Source organism: Toxorhynchites rutilus, chromosome 2, assembly GCF_029784135.1.
Source record: "Toxorhynchites rutilus septentrionalis strain SRP chromosome 2, ASM2978413v1, whole genome shotgun sequence".
Lineage (NCBI taxonomy): Eukaryota > Metazoa > Arthropoda > Insecta > Diptera > Culicidae > Toxorhynchites > Toxorhynchites rutilus.
In genome coordinates, this window is record NC_073745.1 from 63086153 (window position 1) to 63102591 (window position 16439).

The 16439-nt window shown below is 39.5% G+C and overlaps 2 protein-coding genes and 2 pseudogenes across 5 annotated transcripts in view; 1 reads left to right on the plus strand and 3 right to left on the minus strand.

The window, feature by feature from the left end:
• LOC129771887 (inositol polyphosphate multikinase) overlaps positions 1-250 on the minus strand; it is a 44059-nt gene extending 43809 nt beyond the window's left edge. For all 4 annotated transcript variants that reach the window (XM_055776007.1, XM_055776005.1, XM_055776008.1 and 1 more), the window contains exon 1: positions 27-250. The gene's annotated coding sequence lies outside the window, so the exon portion shown is untranslated. The remainder of the gene's footprint in view (positions 1-26) is intronic.
• Positions 251-1855: 1605 nt separating this feature from the next.
• Positions 1856-2021, minus strand: LOC129772038 (U4 spliceosomal RNA; annotated as a pseudogene).
• An 859-nt stretch (positions 2022-2880) lies between these two features.
• Positions 2881-3944, plus strand: LOC129768433 (40S ribosomal protein S26). Its single transcript, XM_055770088.1, has 3 exons — positions 2881-3008; positions 3279-3456; positions 3660-3944. The coding sequence occupies exons 1-3, from the start codon at positions 3006-3008 to the stop codon at positions 3824-3826; spliced, it is 348 nt and encodes a 115-aa protein (XP_055626063.1). The 5' UTR covers positions 2881-3005; the 3' UTR covers positions 3827-3944.
• A 1470-nt stretch (positions 3945-5414) lies between these two features.
• LOC129772302 (U4 spliceosomal RNA) lies at positions 5415-5496 on the minus strand (annotated as a pseudogene).
• Between the last annotated feature and the right edge of the window lie 10943 nt (positions 5497-16439).

Here is a 16439-nt window from a genome sequence, read left to right on the forward strand (position 1 = left end):
AACAGGTGGACTCGTAAATTACTTACATGAACTTCATCTATTTGGTGTGTAAAACTATGGCTAGTTCACTATATACACAACGAATTGAAATTTATATCTTTGAAGTATTTGCTCCAGAACAGATGTCGCGTTAAATTAACAGAGCGTGTAAAGAATTCGCAACTCGATTTTTTGCAGGCATAGACTCAAAACAAACAGCAACAAAATCAAAACATGCCGACTGCCCGTGAAATATTTCAAATTTTTGGTATCGCTTCGAAACGGGAAATGGCTAGTTCACACTGTAATCGACGTTTCATCGAGTTATTTAGCTTATCAAAACAGTTTCGCAGGGTGATTCATTTAGAGGAAAGTATTAAAAATGAAGTTTTTCGGTGCTCATCTCCCTTCCTAAAGATAATAGACCATATGAATGAAAAAGTATTTACTTATTCTGCTCGTTCTCATTAAAACAAATCCTAATATTTACTTGAATTCGGAAGAAATACCTCACAAATGAAGCACAAATTTCTGCATAACTCAATAACTAATCAAGCAAATGGAACCAAAATAGGAATGTGAGGATTTTAGAGTACAAGAAATGTTTCTATGATGACACCCCTCCCTCATCTGGAAGGAGGAGGTGGGTCCCATAAAAAATATTACACATATTTAAACCAACCATATTCCAACTAAACATGACAATTGAAAATATTTGGAGAACTCTGAAGGAAAATAGGAAATCGGTGTGAGCGTTTTTAGTCCATTTAATGTTTTTTCCTAATTCATTTATTTGTAAGGCTCAATCGCATAAGCTTTGCGGAGCCGCTAATACAAGATTTGCTTATACAAAATTTCAACTTGAACCTATGTTTAGTAGGTTTCGACCGATTTCTCGCGGTTTACTCGAGGTTAGAGGGGCAACAATTTTTGTGGGACGGGTCAGGTTTGGGATATGGATATGAGCTATCGTTGTCGTTGTGGTTTGCCGCACGCACTGTAGCATTGAGCATAATGACCAGGGATAGCATCTGGTGTTCGACTATCTGTCGAGAGTGGGCGACGGTGAGATGAGGAGACAAGACAAACAAACTAATAACGAAAAAGAAAAACACAAAAGTATTAAATTCTTATATATATTTTTAGACACACGGGTTTTTTTTCATCCTAAAAATGTTCTCCGGACGGCGTAATAGTAAATATAAAAGCGAGGAAAGTAGTGACGACGAAATAGTGCGAAGCGTTAGAAGAAAAGTTTCGAGTATTGTCTGTTCGAGTTCCGACTAGGATATTGAGGAGCTATACGCAAGTGAAGACCTGGACGATATGTTAGAAGAACTTACTATAGACGACCTGAAGATTTTTAACGGTACATTTAAAATGTGATTTTTCACAAATAAGTATGTTCTACTAGTCAAGCCCTTTCGTTTGATACCCATACTGATGAATTGAAAAAATGTTCTATTTTGTAATGGCGGCCATTTTGGATTTACATTTTTCATAAATAACTGTTTTTCTAGTCAAGCCCTTTCATTTGATACCCATATTGATGGGGTCTTGATAAAATATGGAGTCCGCTATTTTGTAGCGGCCATCATCTTGGGTTTCCAAGATCATCTTCTTCTTCTTCTTCAATGACACTAACGTTTCTAGAGGAACTTCGCCGTCTCAACGTAGTATTACTTGCGTCATTTTTATTAGTACTTAGTTGAGATTTCTATGCCAAATAACACGCCTTGAATGCATTCTGAGTGGCAAGCTCTAGAATACGCGTGATCACAGTGCCAGTCGGAGGAAATTTCTTTGACGAAAAATTCCCCCGACCAGAACGGGAATCGAACCCGAACACCCGGCATGTTAGTTATGACGCTAACCACTCGGCCAAGGGATTCCAAGATCATGGAATACGCAGTTTTATAACGACAGCAGAGATAAAGACGTTCTCCAAATTGCATACCAATCTGTCAACATTAGTTTTCAACTAGCAATAATCGCACCTCGGATGTACCTCATTGGTTACGATATCGCCACTGCGCAAAGCTAATCTGTCAACATGAAGGGGGTTAAATTTCTATTGATGTGGGACAACCCTACAGATAAACATACAAACATATTTACCATAGGTAATGCTAAATAAAACCGTTAAAAGTATAGTATAAAAACTATATAAAGCGTATAGCGCTCGTAAACGAACACGAGACTAGCAACACGACTCATACGTACCACAAACGTAGCGTGGTGGAGCGCATATTCAGTCGCAGTTTGGTGTAAATAACGTACCACTCGCATACAACGTCTGATTCACACAGATTTGCGCGATATATTTATTTACTAACACAATCACCCGACCGGTTCGACCAGCACGAGAAACTGTGGTTCAGCCACAGCGTCACGCGAGTCATGTCTCATGAGCGCTCCACACTCTCGCGTCATCTGGCCAATTTGCGCCGTTCTATCTGTTTTCATTAGTCACAAAAACAGGCGCTATATCGCGGCAGGTTACTCGCGCTATACGCGTCTCAATTTGCGCCTGGCCTAAAGGAATGAAAAGCCAAATATTCCCCCATTGAAATCGTACGGCAGCATTCACATACACCATAAACGGCAACTTTGACGTCGGCAAAATAAGTCCAAGAGAATAGTAGACGGGACGGAGACGGTGACGTTGTATGTATAACGCACTTTATTGTACATAACCCATATTTACATTTAAGTGCCTAATCTATTAAATTCCGTTTAAAATCATATTCAAATTGAACGAGAAAAGAGTCGCCCAGATCTGGATGACGGGGCGATGGAAGTGTTAAATATAAATTACTGCAGCTAATTTTTATAATCTGTAACTGTAATTCCTACATCAGTCTTTTCCATACTTTTTCAATTCATCGTGTCAATTAAATCTCGACGAAACTACCGACGTCGACGAAATGTTTGACAGCCTTCTGTCAAACTCACTTTACTTGCTGGTGTGAACCCGTCCATATCTTTCTCTACTTCCGTGGTTCTTGTATCAAGCTGTCACAAAAATGGTAAGTCCGGCAAAAATAGGAATTTTCGATGTTAAATTGTTTGAAATAGTGTTTAAGTTGCTACTATTTCACGTTTGAATATTTCTAAATAGGGATAACTATCGAATTTGCTGTGAAATGAAAACTGGTTGCGGAATACTAGATTGCTTCGTGATTTGCTTAACGTTGTTTCGTACATGTGTTTAAAAATGGCGTTTAGGTGTAAATAAATGTGAGCTCGGTTAGCCGTGAACAGTTTACAAAAAATCCTTTTCGTGTTTCTTTTTCCAGACCAAGAAAAGGCGTAACGGAGGACGTTGCAAGCACAACCGTGGTCATGTTAAGGCCGTGCGTTGCACTAACTGCGCTAGATGCGTACCGAAGGATAAGGCCATCAAGAAGTTTGTGATCCGAAACATCGTCGAGGCCGCCGCCGTTCGTGATATTTCGGATGCCTCCTGCTACTCGGGTGAGTTTCTAGTGCATTTTCCCATTGAACTGAGCATATACAATCAGGTCTGTCCTGCACACCTTTCGTGATGATAAACACCGCTGATTATATGACATGATATATAATGTAATATTTGCTATCTGACTTGTTCGGTATTGGAATTGTTTCTATAAACATGTTTTCGAATTGTGCTCTAACAATGTTTTTCCTTTCCCTTCCAGCTTACGTGCTGCCCAAACTGTACGCCAAATTGCACTACTGTGTATCCTGCGCTATCCACTCCAAGGTTGTGCGTAACAGGTCGAAGGAAGCGCGTCGTATCCGTACGCCACCACAACGGGCTTTCCCCAAGGACATGAACCGCCAGCAGAACCCCCAGCGCAAGTAAACAGTTTGTTGCAAGTACCAAGTACCCGATGTTCAGGTACGGGCGGCATGGTGAAATACGATAAGTTGTGTTTTCATTAATATAGTTGGAAGACAGGATAAATATATCTTAAACACGAGATATTTTACAGTGATAACGTATTCGATGACATGTCAGTTGAGGGTGATGGTGTTTAGAAAGAAATTGGATATTTAATTCCTGTCCCAGCAAATTTTTCGCATGTGGCAATTGACTTTGCGTTTCTGGTGTGCACAACCTTTGCTTTGGAACTCATTTTAGCAGCTTAAGAAACATGGAAGTCGGATTGGGGTTACTAGTTTCGCTTTCCATCCTAATGCAGAGTAGGATGGAAAATTGGCTGCATGGTTGCTGTCAACGTATTTTGGACACGCTTCGGCTTAATATTCCATGAACGATACACGTAAAGTAATACATCTGTTTCTGGCCTGACAAAGGGAAACGAGTAAATTTTGTTTTATATTTAAATATATTTTCAATCAAGAGTAACACATACTTTTAGCAATCAGTTTTATAATTTATATACAGATTGACTTCATTTTGTTTTCGTAACGATATTTACAGTTACCAAGTGGAACTTGGAAGATCATCGATCATCGCACTACAAGAGGTAAATCGAATAACACCAACGAATGTCCAGAAAATTCTTGGAAGTAATTTTTTTCTGACACACAAATCGGGAATCCGTTCTTCAACACTTTGTTGCGTTCGGTGTCAAGGGGACCATCCTCCACTTCCGAAAACAATTTACTACCGTCCTGTCGAAAATGACAGTCAGGATCGAGACCCTTATTTCCGGTGACCATTGTTTGTATCTACCAGAATATTGACAAATGCTACCTGAGACGATAGAAAGCTTGGGTAACTTCGAAAACATTTTGGAGGCCTTAAGGTGAAGGTGGAAGCTAGCCACAAATGACTGCCACAATGGTGTTCATTTCTTTCATCTCCCTCCCTCACCCCTCGCCCGAAAATCAATAATTTTGCGAAACAGTGTGAAAAAAATGATCGTTTTCGCACACTTCCCATCAAGTAATATCAATCAAACTCTAATCGATTACTCACAAAATATGAAATTTTCATCTACTGTCGCACTGTATAGTGAAAAACGTCGGAAAATTCGAGCTATTGCTCTGAAAGTTAAATTTTCATTTTTCAATCTTCGGCAATGGTTTTGTTTGTATTGGTGAAAGCATCGTTATTTTTTCGACACTGATGCCAGACAACATCATCGAAACAGCTATCAAAACCACTCAATATGAAAATCAATAGAATAAGGGCCCTATTCCAGAAAACGAGACGAGCAGACGAGCGCTCGTCTCGTTCGTTTTGATATTTCAGAAGCCGAGCTCGACTAAAAACAGACGAGTAGCTCGTCTGGCTCGACGACCGTTTGGCCGCGCTCGTTGATGAATCAGTCGAATCGTCTAGTATGTTTGATGTGTTGGTTCACCTTGTTGATTGAAAGCATCGGTATTCTTCTGCTCCGCCTTTATCTTCAAAAAAACTATGGATGGGTTGTACCTATGATATAACCGCAAGGTTGACGTAGGACTGCCGTTGGCTTAGTAATTATTTGTGTTTTTTTCAATTAGCAATAATCGCACTTCGAATGTTCCTCATTGGGTACGATATCGCCGCTGCGCAAAGCTATTGATTAAACTAGTGAATGAATGAAACAATTTACGAATTCAATTGCAAACAAATCCCAATTTAGGTCAATTCATGCATTATGGTAGTGGTTATCGCAGCAAATAGTTATCAACATTTTGCCTAATCATCAAACGGTATGCGTAGAAGTTCAGTGAGCTGGCGACATGAAGGGGCATGCAGTCTTGAATAACCGAGCCAAAGCATTGCATTTGTACCCGCTTTTGTAGACCGTGTAAGCAAAACGCATTCCGGATTGCAAAAATGCATGGGGGTATGAAAAGCACTGCCGAGATCTGGTATGCCGATTTTCCCAACTTATTGGTTTCGGAATCTGTGTTGGACAAACGAGTACAAAAGTACCCGCTGCTTGCATCTATTTTTCCATGTTGATTTCCCCAGGCTCCATGGTTTTAAAGTCTGTGTTAGGGAAACATTCCGATTTGCAAAAATGCAAACGAATACAAAAGTACCCGCTGCTTGTATCTATTTTGCAATGCCAATTTCCCCAGGCTCCATGGTTTTGAAGTCTGTGTTAGGGAAACATTCCGATTTGCTAAAGCGCGAACGAGTACGAAAGTATCCGCTGCTTGCATCTACTTTGCAATGGCAGTTTCCCCAGGCTCCATGGTTTTGAAGTCTGTGTTAGGGAAACATTCCGATTTGCAAAAGCGCAAACGAATACAAAAGTACCCACTGCTTGTATTTATTTTGCAATACCGATTTTTCCTGGCTTCATGGTTTTAAAGACTGTGTTGGGGAAACATCAATTCATTCCTGCGATGGTACCTCAATCGCTGTTCAACTATAACTGAGTAGATTTCCGAGTGGCGCTCGCTTATATACCGATTGGTGATTTCAATAGCCTGTTTTGAAAGAATTTTAAAGCTATTGAAACAAGTTTTTGGATCAAAAAGTAACAAGTATATAACGCGTAGACATTTTATCTTTCGAATGAAGTGTTTATCATAACATTTCGTTCAGTTGTTTAGGAGCTATTAACGCTTAAAATCTCGGTCTCCGGCGTAACGCTTTCGTTTTCGAAACTTTGATTTTACAACCCGGTATAGAAATGAAAGACGTAGTCCTACGTCAAAATGTTTCACGGCTAAACTAAAATCGCATTCGCATTAAATCGCATAACAAGCGTATATATAACATCATATGCCCTAAATTTTTGGTTGGCATATAATGCGCCTAACTGGCATATGCATGCAAAAGTGGAGGCCATATACATACATGGCAAATGCTTACCGAATTAGTTTGGATGAATATGCAACTTTGACCGACTATAATAGCGATTTTTGCCATATTCATATACGATTTATTACAGACATAGAAAAAAAACAAATGGAGCAAAATATTTTCGTAAAATGTTTATTATAGCCTCCCGAATCGCCATTTTTATATATGAATATTTATATTTGTAGAAATAATAATTATTAAATTTACTTGTGTTCGGAGTGGAATATAAATGTTTAAAATGGCACAGATTGATGTTTGGTGAAAACTGATCCGATGTGGGTTTGCACTCCTGTCTTCTGGATTATCATCCACCAGCTATCTCGCACGGCTATCTGAAATTTAATTCAACAGCGGTTAAAACTCATACATATGATTCGATATGATATAACCTAATACATTCTATGCAGTAGGATCAGTCATTCCTGGTTTCCGAGCCATATAAGAGCCACTTTTTTTAAATTTAATTATTTTATTCTTTCGTATGTGTTCAGACATTGCTGTTATGAAATGAAACTTGTCAATGTTAAAGCATTATGTTCTTTATTAGGAGCTAATATGATTTACTGTTTCATGATTTTCTTCAGCATGCAACACGATTTACTGCAGTACTGATCGATTTAAATTATACGCTTATACGACACACAAACTGCATCAGCGTAATATACACATATGATGCGGATTAAATATATTTTATGACAATGTACATCATAAAACTGATGTGTATTATACCGAATTGCGACTTAATTTGATAATGATATATAAAATCGAGTTTTCACATTTTATGCGATTTCAAATATACACAATACATACTTTGATTGATATTATATGCGATTATGATTTATTCTGATTTCTTGTAAGACTTGGCACGTGCAAAATTATACGATTTAATGTTTGCTGGGTAGTATTGCATAAGCAATGTATATTTTCAACTGCAACCATCAAATTCAATACAGTAATTACAAGATTTTACAGATTTTCAAATAGGCCTCTTCCAAACAACGCAACCAAATGTAAACATTGAACTCATATCCAGGGATGCAAGACGACTGTTTTGAATATATGACCACGACACGAAAAGGTCTTCACATATTGATAACTTATAACTTATTTCTTTTTGTTATGTTTTTTAATATTTTGACACTGAGAAAAGAGTATCGATTGATCAATTTTAAAGCTGTTTGTTGTTTTTCTCAAAACAAAAACATGTCCTCTCATCTGACATCACTGATTATACCAAAAAACTGACTGAAGTCTCTCCAGTCTACCAAATAAAACATTTCAATGAAACTCGTGTACTGGAATGGGATATTTTGCTCGTCTCGACAGTGACTGAAGCCGAGACGAGACGAGACGAGACGAATTGCTCGTCTCGTTTTCTGGAATAGGGCCCTAAAATTGTGTTGATATGAATACAATAATTATTTTTACGTTTAATGGGTCTATAATGTAAGTTTTAGCAACTTTAACATTGGGTAAGAAAATTCTATTGCAGAGCTCGGAACACTTCCACGGCTGCCTACACTGAGAGAAATAATTAGTAAATATAACGAATTTTTTGGTAAATACTACCAATCTATAGTCATTTTCGACCGTACTAATAAACACATATGTCAAGCAGAACCATGATTCGGAAGCCCAATATCGGCTACATTTTCTCGCCGAAAATGCACGTATCAGAATTATATCCTTATTATACCTCCGTATTGCCTTATGGGAACAATGAAAATGGTTAATACGCGCTTTTCTCACCAGTTTTCAGATATGACAATATCCAAGCTCACTAATGTTATCGAGTAAAATATACTAATCTCCGGTAGGGATGCGGGTTTGTTGACAATATGTACCAAAAATTTGTACATTCTACTAATTTTGCATTACCAAATGTATTTAGTAGTTTTCGACCGAGGATTTTTCTAAGGGTATGCTTTCAAAAACAATAATCGGAAAAGTAAAGGGTGTGTCACATCAAATTGCATCACGGAAAAAACGCTGTAGAAATTCGCCCAGTAGACCGATCCTTTTGAAAATTTTAGACAGTAAAATAAAAACTATTAAACAACTTTTGACATTTTCTTTTTATTCATACTTCGAGTTCTTCCGGAGGGCCTGCTTCATAATCGCCCAATATTTCTCTATTGGGCGAAGCTCCGGCGCGTTGGGCGGGTTCATTTCCTTTGGCACGAAGGTGACCCCGTTGGCTTCGTACCACTCCAACACGTCCTTTGAATAGTGGCACGAAGCGAGATCCGGCCAGAAGATGGTCGGGCCCTCGTGCTGCTTCAATAGTGGTAGTAAGCGTTTCTGTAGGCACTCCTTAAGGTAAACCTGCCCGTTTACCGTGCCGGTCATCACGAAGGGGGCGCTCCGCTTTCCGCAAGAGCAGATCGCTTGCCACACCATGTACTTTTTGGCAAACTTGGATAGTTTCTGCTTGCGAATCTCCTCCGGAACGCCGAATTTGTCCTCTGCGGAGAAGAACAACAGGCCCGGCAGCTGACAAAAGTCCGCTTTGACGTAGGTTTCGTCGTCCATTACCAGGCAATGCGGCTTCGTCAGCATTTCGGTGTACAGCTTCCGGGCTCGCGTCTTCCCCACCATGTTTTGCCTTTCGTCGCGGTTAGGAGCCTTCTGAACCTTGTATGTACGCAGGCCCTCCCGCCGCTTGGTCCGCTGGACGAATGAACTTGACAAATTCAGCTTATTGGCGACATCCCGGACCGAACTTCTCGGATCACGTCTAAACTGCTTAACTACGCGCTTGTGATCTTTTTCACTGACGGAACATCCATTTTTGCCGTTCTTCTCCTTCCGGTCGATGGTTAGGTTCTCGAAGTATCGTTTTAGTACTCTGCTGACCGTGGATTGGACGATTCCCAGCATCTTACCGATGTCCCGATGTGACAACTCCGGATTCTCGAAATGAGTGCACAGGATTAATTCAACACGCTCTTTTTCGTTCGACGTCATTTTTCCAAATTTACAAAAAAATGACAGTGAAGCATGGCCAACGTGATCTATACACTCTTATCTGATTATAAGCGAAAGCTGAAGATATAATTCCTAAAAATTAAATTTCTACAGCGTTTTTTCCGTGATGCAATTTGATGTGACACACCCTTTATTACATTTTTTTTCAATTCATTTATTTGTAAGGCTCAATCGCATGAGCTTTGCGGAGCCACTAATTCATGATTTGTTTTTACAGAATTTCAACTTAAATCTATGTTTAGTAGGTTTCGACCGATTACTCGCGGTTTACTCGAGGTTAGAGGGGCAACAATTTTTGTGGGATGGATCAGTTTAGGGATATGGATATGAGGTATCGTTGTCTCAACCGAGAGTTGCCGCACGCACTGTAGCATAGTGCATAAAGACCAGGGATAGCATCTGGTGTTCGACTATCTGTCGAGGGTGGGCGACGGTGAGATGAGGGGACAAGACAAACAAACTAATAACGAAAATGAAAAAAAAACACACAAAAGCATTAAATTCTTATGCTAGTCCGTTTCACAAACATATAGATCAACTGCATATAGCAGATGTCGCGAGTTCCCAACACGTCTCTAACAGGAACATAGGGTTGTCTTCTTTGGGCCCTAAGGGCATTCAAAAGGTACTCTCTGGCTGCGTAATTATCCGTACATTGCCAAACTGCGTGATCGATGTCATCGTAACCGTTTCCACACCGACAGACGTTGCTTTGAACAAGATTTATTCTGTGGAGATGCACATCTAGCGAGTAGTGGTTGGACATAAGTCTACTCATTACACGAATGAAGTCACGACTTACGTCCAGACCTTTGAACCACGCTCTCGAAGAAACATTTGGAATAATTGAATGTAACCACCGCCCAAGACTTCCAGTGTTCCAATCAGTTTGCCAACTCAAGGGGGAACTCTGACGCAGTAATTGGAAAAATTCATCGTATGAATCTGTCTATCAAACAATTCGCCTTCCTGGGCACCCACCTTTGCGAGAGTGTCCGCTTTCTCATTGCCAGGAATTGAGCAATGAGAGGGGACCCATACAAAGGTTAACTTATAAGATCTTTCGATCAGTGCACTCATCTGCTGCCTCACTTTTGTGAGGAAATAAGATGGCTACTAGTTTTCATCGACTGGAGAGCCTCAAGCGAACTGAGACTATCCGAGAAAATGAAGTAATGGTCTGCAGGCTTGTTGGAGATCATCCCCAATGCGAAGTCGATTGCTGCCAGCTCAGCAACATAAACGGAACAAGGTTCCTGCAGTTTACGGAAGGCGCTTGAATTTTCATTGAAAACACCGAAGCCAGTGGATCCATTAAGGCGAGACCCATCAGTGAAGTATCTTTTCATGCAATTGACTTTTTGGTACTTTCGGTTAAAAATACGGGGAATGAAAGTTGGTCGAAGCTGATCTGAAATCCCAAGTATTGCTTGTTTCATCGACAGATCGTATTCAATTGAGGAACTGCTGATGGTGAAGTGAGCACGATCTGGAGTAAACGATGGAAGACAAATATCTGACGAAATATAGTGGTAATAAATTCTCATAAACCGAGATTGTATATTTAGATGAAGAATTTTTTCAAAGTTTTCAATCACAAGTGTGTTCGTGACTCCGCATTTCACCAGTATTCTGAGAGAAAGTTCCCAGAATCGGTTCTGTAGAGGAGTTACTCCTGCCAGAACCTCGAGACTCATGTTATGCGTTGAGTGCATACAGCCGAGAGCTATACGCAGACAATGATATTGAATTCGTTCCAATTTTAGAAGGTGACTTTTAGCTGCAGAGAGAAAGCAGAAAGAGCCATACTCCAGAGTAGATAGAATAGTTGTTTTATAAAGCGTTATGAGATCTCCCGGATGAGCTCCCCACCACGTGCCGCAAATCGAACGGTGAAAGTTGACCCTCTTTTGACATGTTTGCTTCAAATACGTAATGTGGGTATTCCAAGTGCATTTTGAATCAAACCAGACACCAAGGTACTTGAAGGTCAATGATTGGGTAATGCTTCTGCCCAAAAGCTTGAGTTGCAGTTGGGCTGGGAACCGCTTTCGAGTAAACACTACCAGTTCTGTTTTCTGCGGCGAGAATTCTATCCCTAAGTTCCTTGCCCAAGAAGACAAGTTATCTAGGGAATTTTGCAATGGTCTTTGCAAGTTTTCGGCATGGGAACCTCTGGCGGAAACCACACCATCATCTGCAAGTTGTCTTAGCGTGCATTGTTCTGCCAAACAACTGTCAATATCTTTCACATAAAAATTATAAAGAAGGGGGCTGAGACATGAGCCTTGGGGTAGACCCATATAACTATTTCTGGAAGTTGTCAGTTGTCCAAGGGTAAAGTTCATTCGCTTTTCTGACAACAAATTGTACAAGAAGTTATTCAAAATTCCAGGAAGTCCACATCTGTCCAGATTGTCTGACAGAATTTCTATGGAAACCGAATCAAAAGCTCCCTCAATATCCAAGAATACTGAAGCCAGTTGCTCCTTGTGCGCAAAGGCCAGTTGAATATCCGTAGAAAGCAACGCTAGACAATCGTTTGTTCCTTTGCTCTTACGAAACCCAAATTGTGTACTTGATAGCAAATTATTTGTCTCGATCCATTGATTGAGTCTTCGAAGGATCATTTTTTCCAACAATTTTCTAATGCACGAGAGCATAGCAATCGGACGGTATGAGTTATGGTCAGACGCAGGTTTGCCAGGCTTTTGAATTGCTATCACTTTGACCTGTCTCCATTCGGGTGGCACAATATTGTTTTCTAGTAGGGTATTGAATAAGTCTAGCAAGCGTCTTTTCGCGATATGGGGAAGATTTTTTAGAAGAATGAATTGAATCATATCGCTTCCGGGTGAAGAGTTGTTCGATGAAAGAAGAGCCATAGAAAATTCCAGCATTGAGAATGGTCTGTCCAGAGGTCCACCGCTTGGAGACGTTTCTCGAAGAATATGTTGGGCTGGAACTGAGTCTGGACAGACCTTTTTAGCGAAATCGACTTTATTACATTTAATCAAAATGTCTCGGCCAACGAAGAGAAGAGTTAAGGCTCTCGAACGTGAATATGTGAAAACAATACGACCAACGAAGGAAAATATTGAGAAATTATCAGCATCGAGTTACTATGTGGAAGAACTTGTTATTATCAAAAGAGCCCCAACTCGCATGTCTTATAAATTTGCTCATGTTACGCTCGCGTATAATCAGAATTTTACTTCATATGCAAATGCACCTTCTATATATATATTTATGTTTGCAATTGTTCATCGGAACATATCGTTCATACATTAACTTTATTATGGAATTGTTATTTTTTCAAATGTATTCAAAGATTCGTGTCAATGAAGCACCACACAGTTTGATAAGTGAATTGGTCTATTTACATGTGCTTTGCTCTTCTCTCACAAACACTATTACCCCATTTTTACAGGTGGGTTTACCTATACTACTACAATGGCTAGCTTCCACCTTCACCTTAAGTGCTCACCACCACAAGTGGAATATGCAAATACCAGACCATATTGGGAGCAAGGCACCTAGAAGTATATCCTAAGGTGTGCCAATATGCTAAAACCGCTCTGCAGCCATCTTGGAAGTCTACTGTGTTTTGTTTGTAAACAAAACACAATACGCTTGTGCCCAAGCTCACTCGTGATCAGTCCGTCTCTTTCACGCTTCAAGCAAATCATTCCCCTTCTGCTTTCTTCCGTACAATTTTTATATACCGCTCCCCTAACCAACTTAGTGACGAAACGGCCTCACCTAGTACCATAGACCCGTCTTGATTGGGAGTATCATCACCGATCTCTTGGAGGTGATGTACCTCTCGATCGTTAACGACGGCATGGACACCATCTGTCGAGGTACCAGCAATACTGCCACCAATGTTTCGGCGGCCAACCTCACCTTAGTAGGCAGGCCGAGGAGGAATAAGACCGACTTAGGCTTAGTAAGCATTCGTTTGTTTTGATTAAATTATTGATTGAATGGGACAATTTTCGAATTAAATTGAATTTAACATACTTGATTTGTAAGTAAAGAGTTCGACAATTGCCATGTATGATCACTCCATGCATAGGTGTTCCGTCCACACGGAAGCGAAAAATCCACACCGTATGCCATGCCTATCGAATTTCACCAGCGAAGAGAAATCGATAGCAACAACAATCGCGCTCGTTATAAAAGCGATGCGCACTGTCCGAAAATTATTTAAGTTTAAAGCCTCTTAAAAACAAAGAACCGATCGACCGAAAATTATTTATTTTACCGACCACCGCGACGACAACATCTAGAGGAAAACCGCAGCAGCAGCAGTAGTAGAAGAAGCAGCAGCAACGGCAGAACAAGACTTGTTCAGTTTAGAAGAATAAAATATACGTTAGAGTTTAACGGTTTTAACGTTCCTGCCATCTTTTTCTCTACATTCCAATTTACAAAAGAGTTTACACAAGAGCCTTTATCAAGGCTTTCCGATCACACCAGACTACGATAGAGATGGGCAAAACAGTTCATTTTGATGAACGGTTCACTCATTAACCGTTCATCTAAGTGAATCAGTTCTTTTGAACCGTTCTTTCGTTCGGCGGTATTAAGAACAACATAGAATGTTAGCCGGCACCCAACATCAATAGACAGCTATCAATTGATATCGTTGGATTGGATTATATTTTTGGAATTTAGTGGGGGAAGATAAGCTGCTTCTTCTTTAAAAGTCGCAAACTGTATGTGAAAATATTTTTATCGGTCGACAAAAGTTTATGTAATAATCTGATGCGCACAAAATATGTGCAATTTTTCATATTCTCTTTTTGGACAACACACAGGTTCCATGTAAGATCATATTTCATAATGTTCATTCAGGGGAAAAAATCAGCAGCGATTTTCACTAATAATCAATCATACAAACAATCACGATAACACGTACACGCAATAGGCCAAACAATTAATTGAAAGCAACAAAAAAAACTTTGCCCTCACTATAAGATTTTATGTTTACCTAATCCATCAATCGCCCCAGCTTCGCCAAGATTTTTTTCTGATAATGATAATCAGGAAATATATGAATGTTACGCGGAATTGAAAGAATATATGAAATTGAAAATATATAGTTTTGCTTTTAAAACTACGGAAATCTAATTTAATTTTTAACCCAGAATTGAGTATACATTAACAAAATAAACCCTGCGTTAGATGCGTTTTGCTCATAAATGACAATATCGTTTTATTTTCCTTACAAGTATTCTCGTTATATTTATCCATTCCGTCCAGCGCAAATCAGTTCAGCTGCACTAGTTCGTTCGCAAACAGTTCGCCCGCCAACACTTCGTTCTCAAACAGTTTGTCCCCAAACAGTTCACTCTCAATCAGTTCTTTCCCGTACAGTTCACTCGTAAACAGTTCGTTCACAAACAGTTCACTCGCAAACCGTTCTTTCGGATTCAGTTCGTTCACAAACCGTTCGCTCGCAAGCAGTTCGTGGGGAGAACTACCGTTCTTTGAAAAAGAACGACCGTTCGTTCACTCTTTTCGGCGAACTAGTTCTTTCGTACCGTTCGTGAACGGTTTGCCCATCTCCAGACTACGAACACGAACAGCCGACAAGAGCTCCACCGCATGTGATACGCTAAACAATGACGAATGATGATTGAGGAAGGTAGAGAGAATCGTAGTCGGAGTGTTGATGTGTTCTGAGAAATGAACAAATTATTGATTTCTCGGTGTGCTAGACCAGTGCGCGAGTACAGTAAACATGCACTAACTGGGCGAAAAGGGAAGACCAGTTATCGACATTTGCGTTTTAACAGGTCCGGCATGTTAAACGTCAAATAAAATCGAGGGGAACTTCAATGAATTGTTTGATTTGCGTTGATCATGAAATTGGATAAACAAAAGGATTCCAATGGAAGTTTCGCATTGAGTGTGACAACAGATACGAAATATAATTTGAGAATTTATTTTTCTGTAATTTAATCATGCGAAAATAATGTCAATTATCATAACATTTCAAATTACATTCGAATGCCCCTCACAGCAAATATTCCATTTGAAAATGGCGTCGATTGTTTAGGAAATTCTGCTTTTTAACTAGAGATGGGCAAAACGGTTCACTTTAATGAACCGTTCAGTGACCAAGCGTTCACTTAAGTGAACTAGTTCTTTTGAGCAGTTCACTCACTCTTTCGTACATTAGAGGGATATGCCAGAGCAAGTATAAAAAAGTGTGAAATATTATGTAGGACTGTTCTTTTCATTCATAAAATGCTGTTTGTTATCAATAATTAGATGTCCGAATTTTGTTAAAAATATCTTAGCAGAATAGAAAATCAAATTATGATTTAGCTTGAGCCGTGATACATTCTTTTTTGGTATAATATAAAAAAAATTCATATCAGCGACACAAATTTTTATTTACTGCTGAAAAATACTGTTTGAATCGTTTCGCTTTCAACTGTATTTTTTGTGAGGTAGATTTGCATATCTTACTGAAATATTTATCCTCAAATTAAAACTTTATTCGATAAATAATTGAACAATCCAATTTAAGAACCATCGTATTCTTAAATATTGCTTTTTATTATGAAAACGACAATACCGACATTTTATTTTTGTTATTTCATGGAGCTATCGTTTGTTTCCATTCGATAATTTAAGGACTATTTGCTTTGCAGCAGTATTTGTCTATCACTCGTTCGCTCGCCTTCCTCTTAGGCGG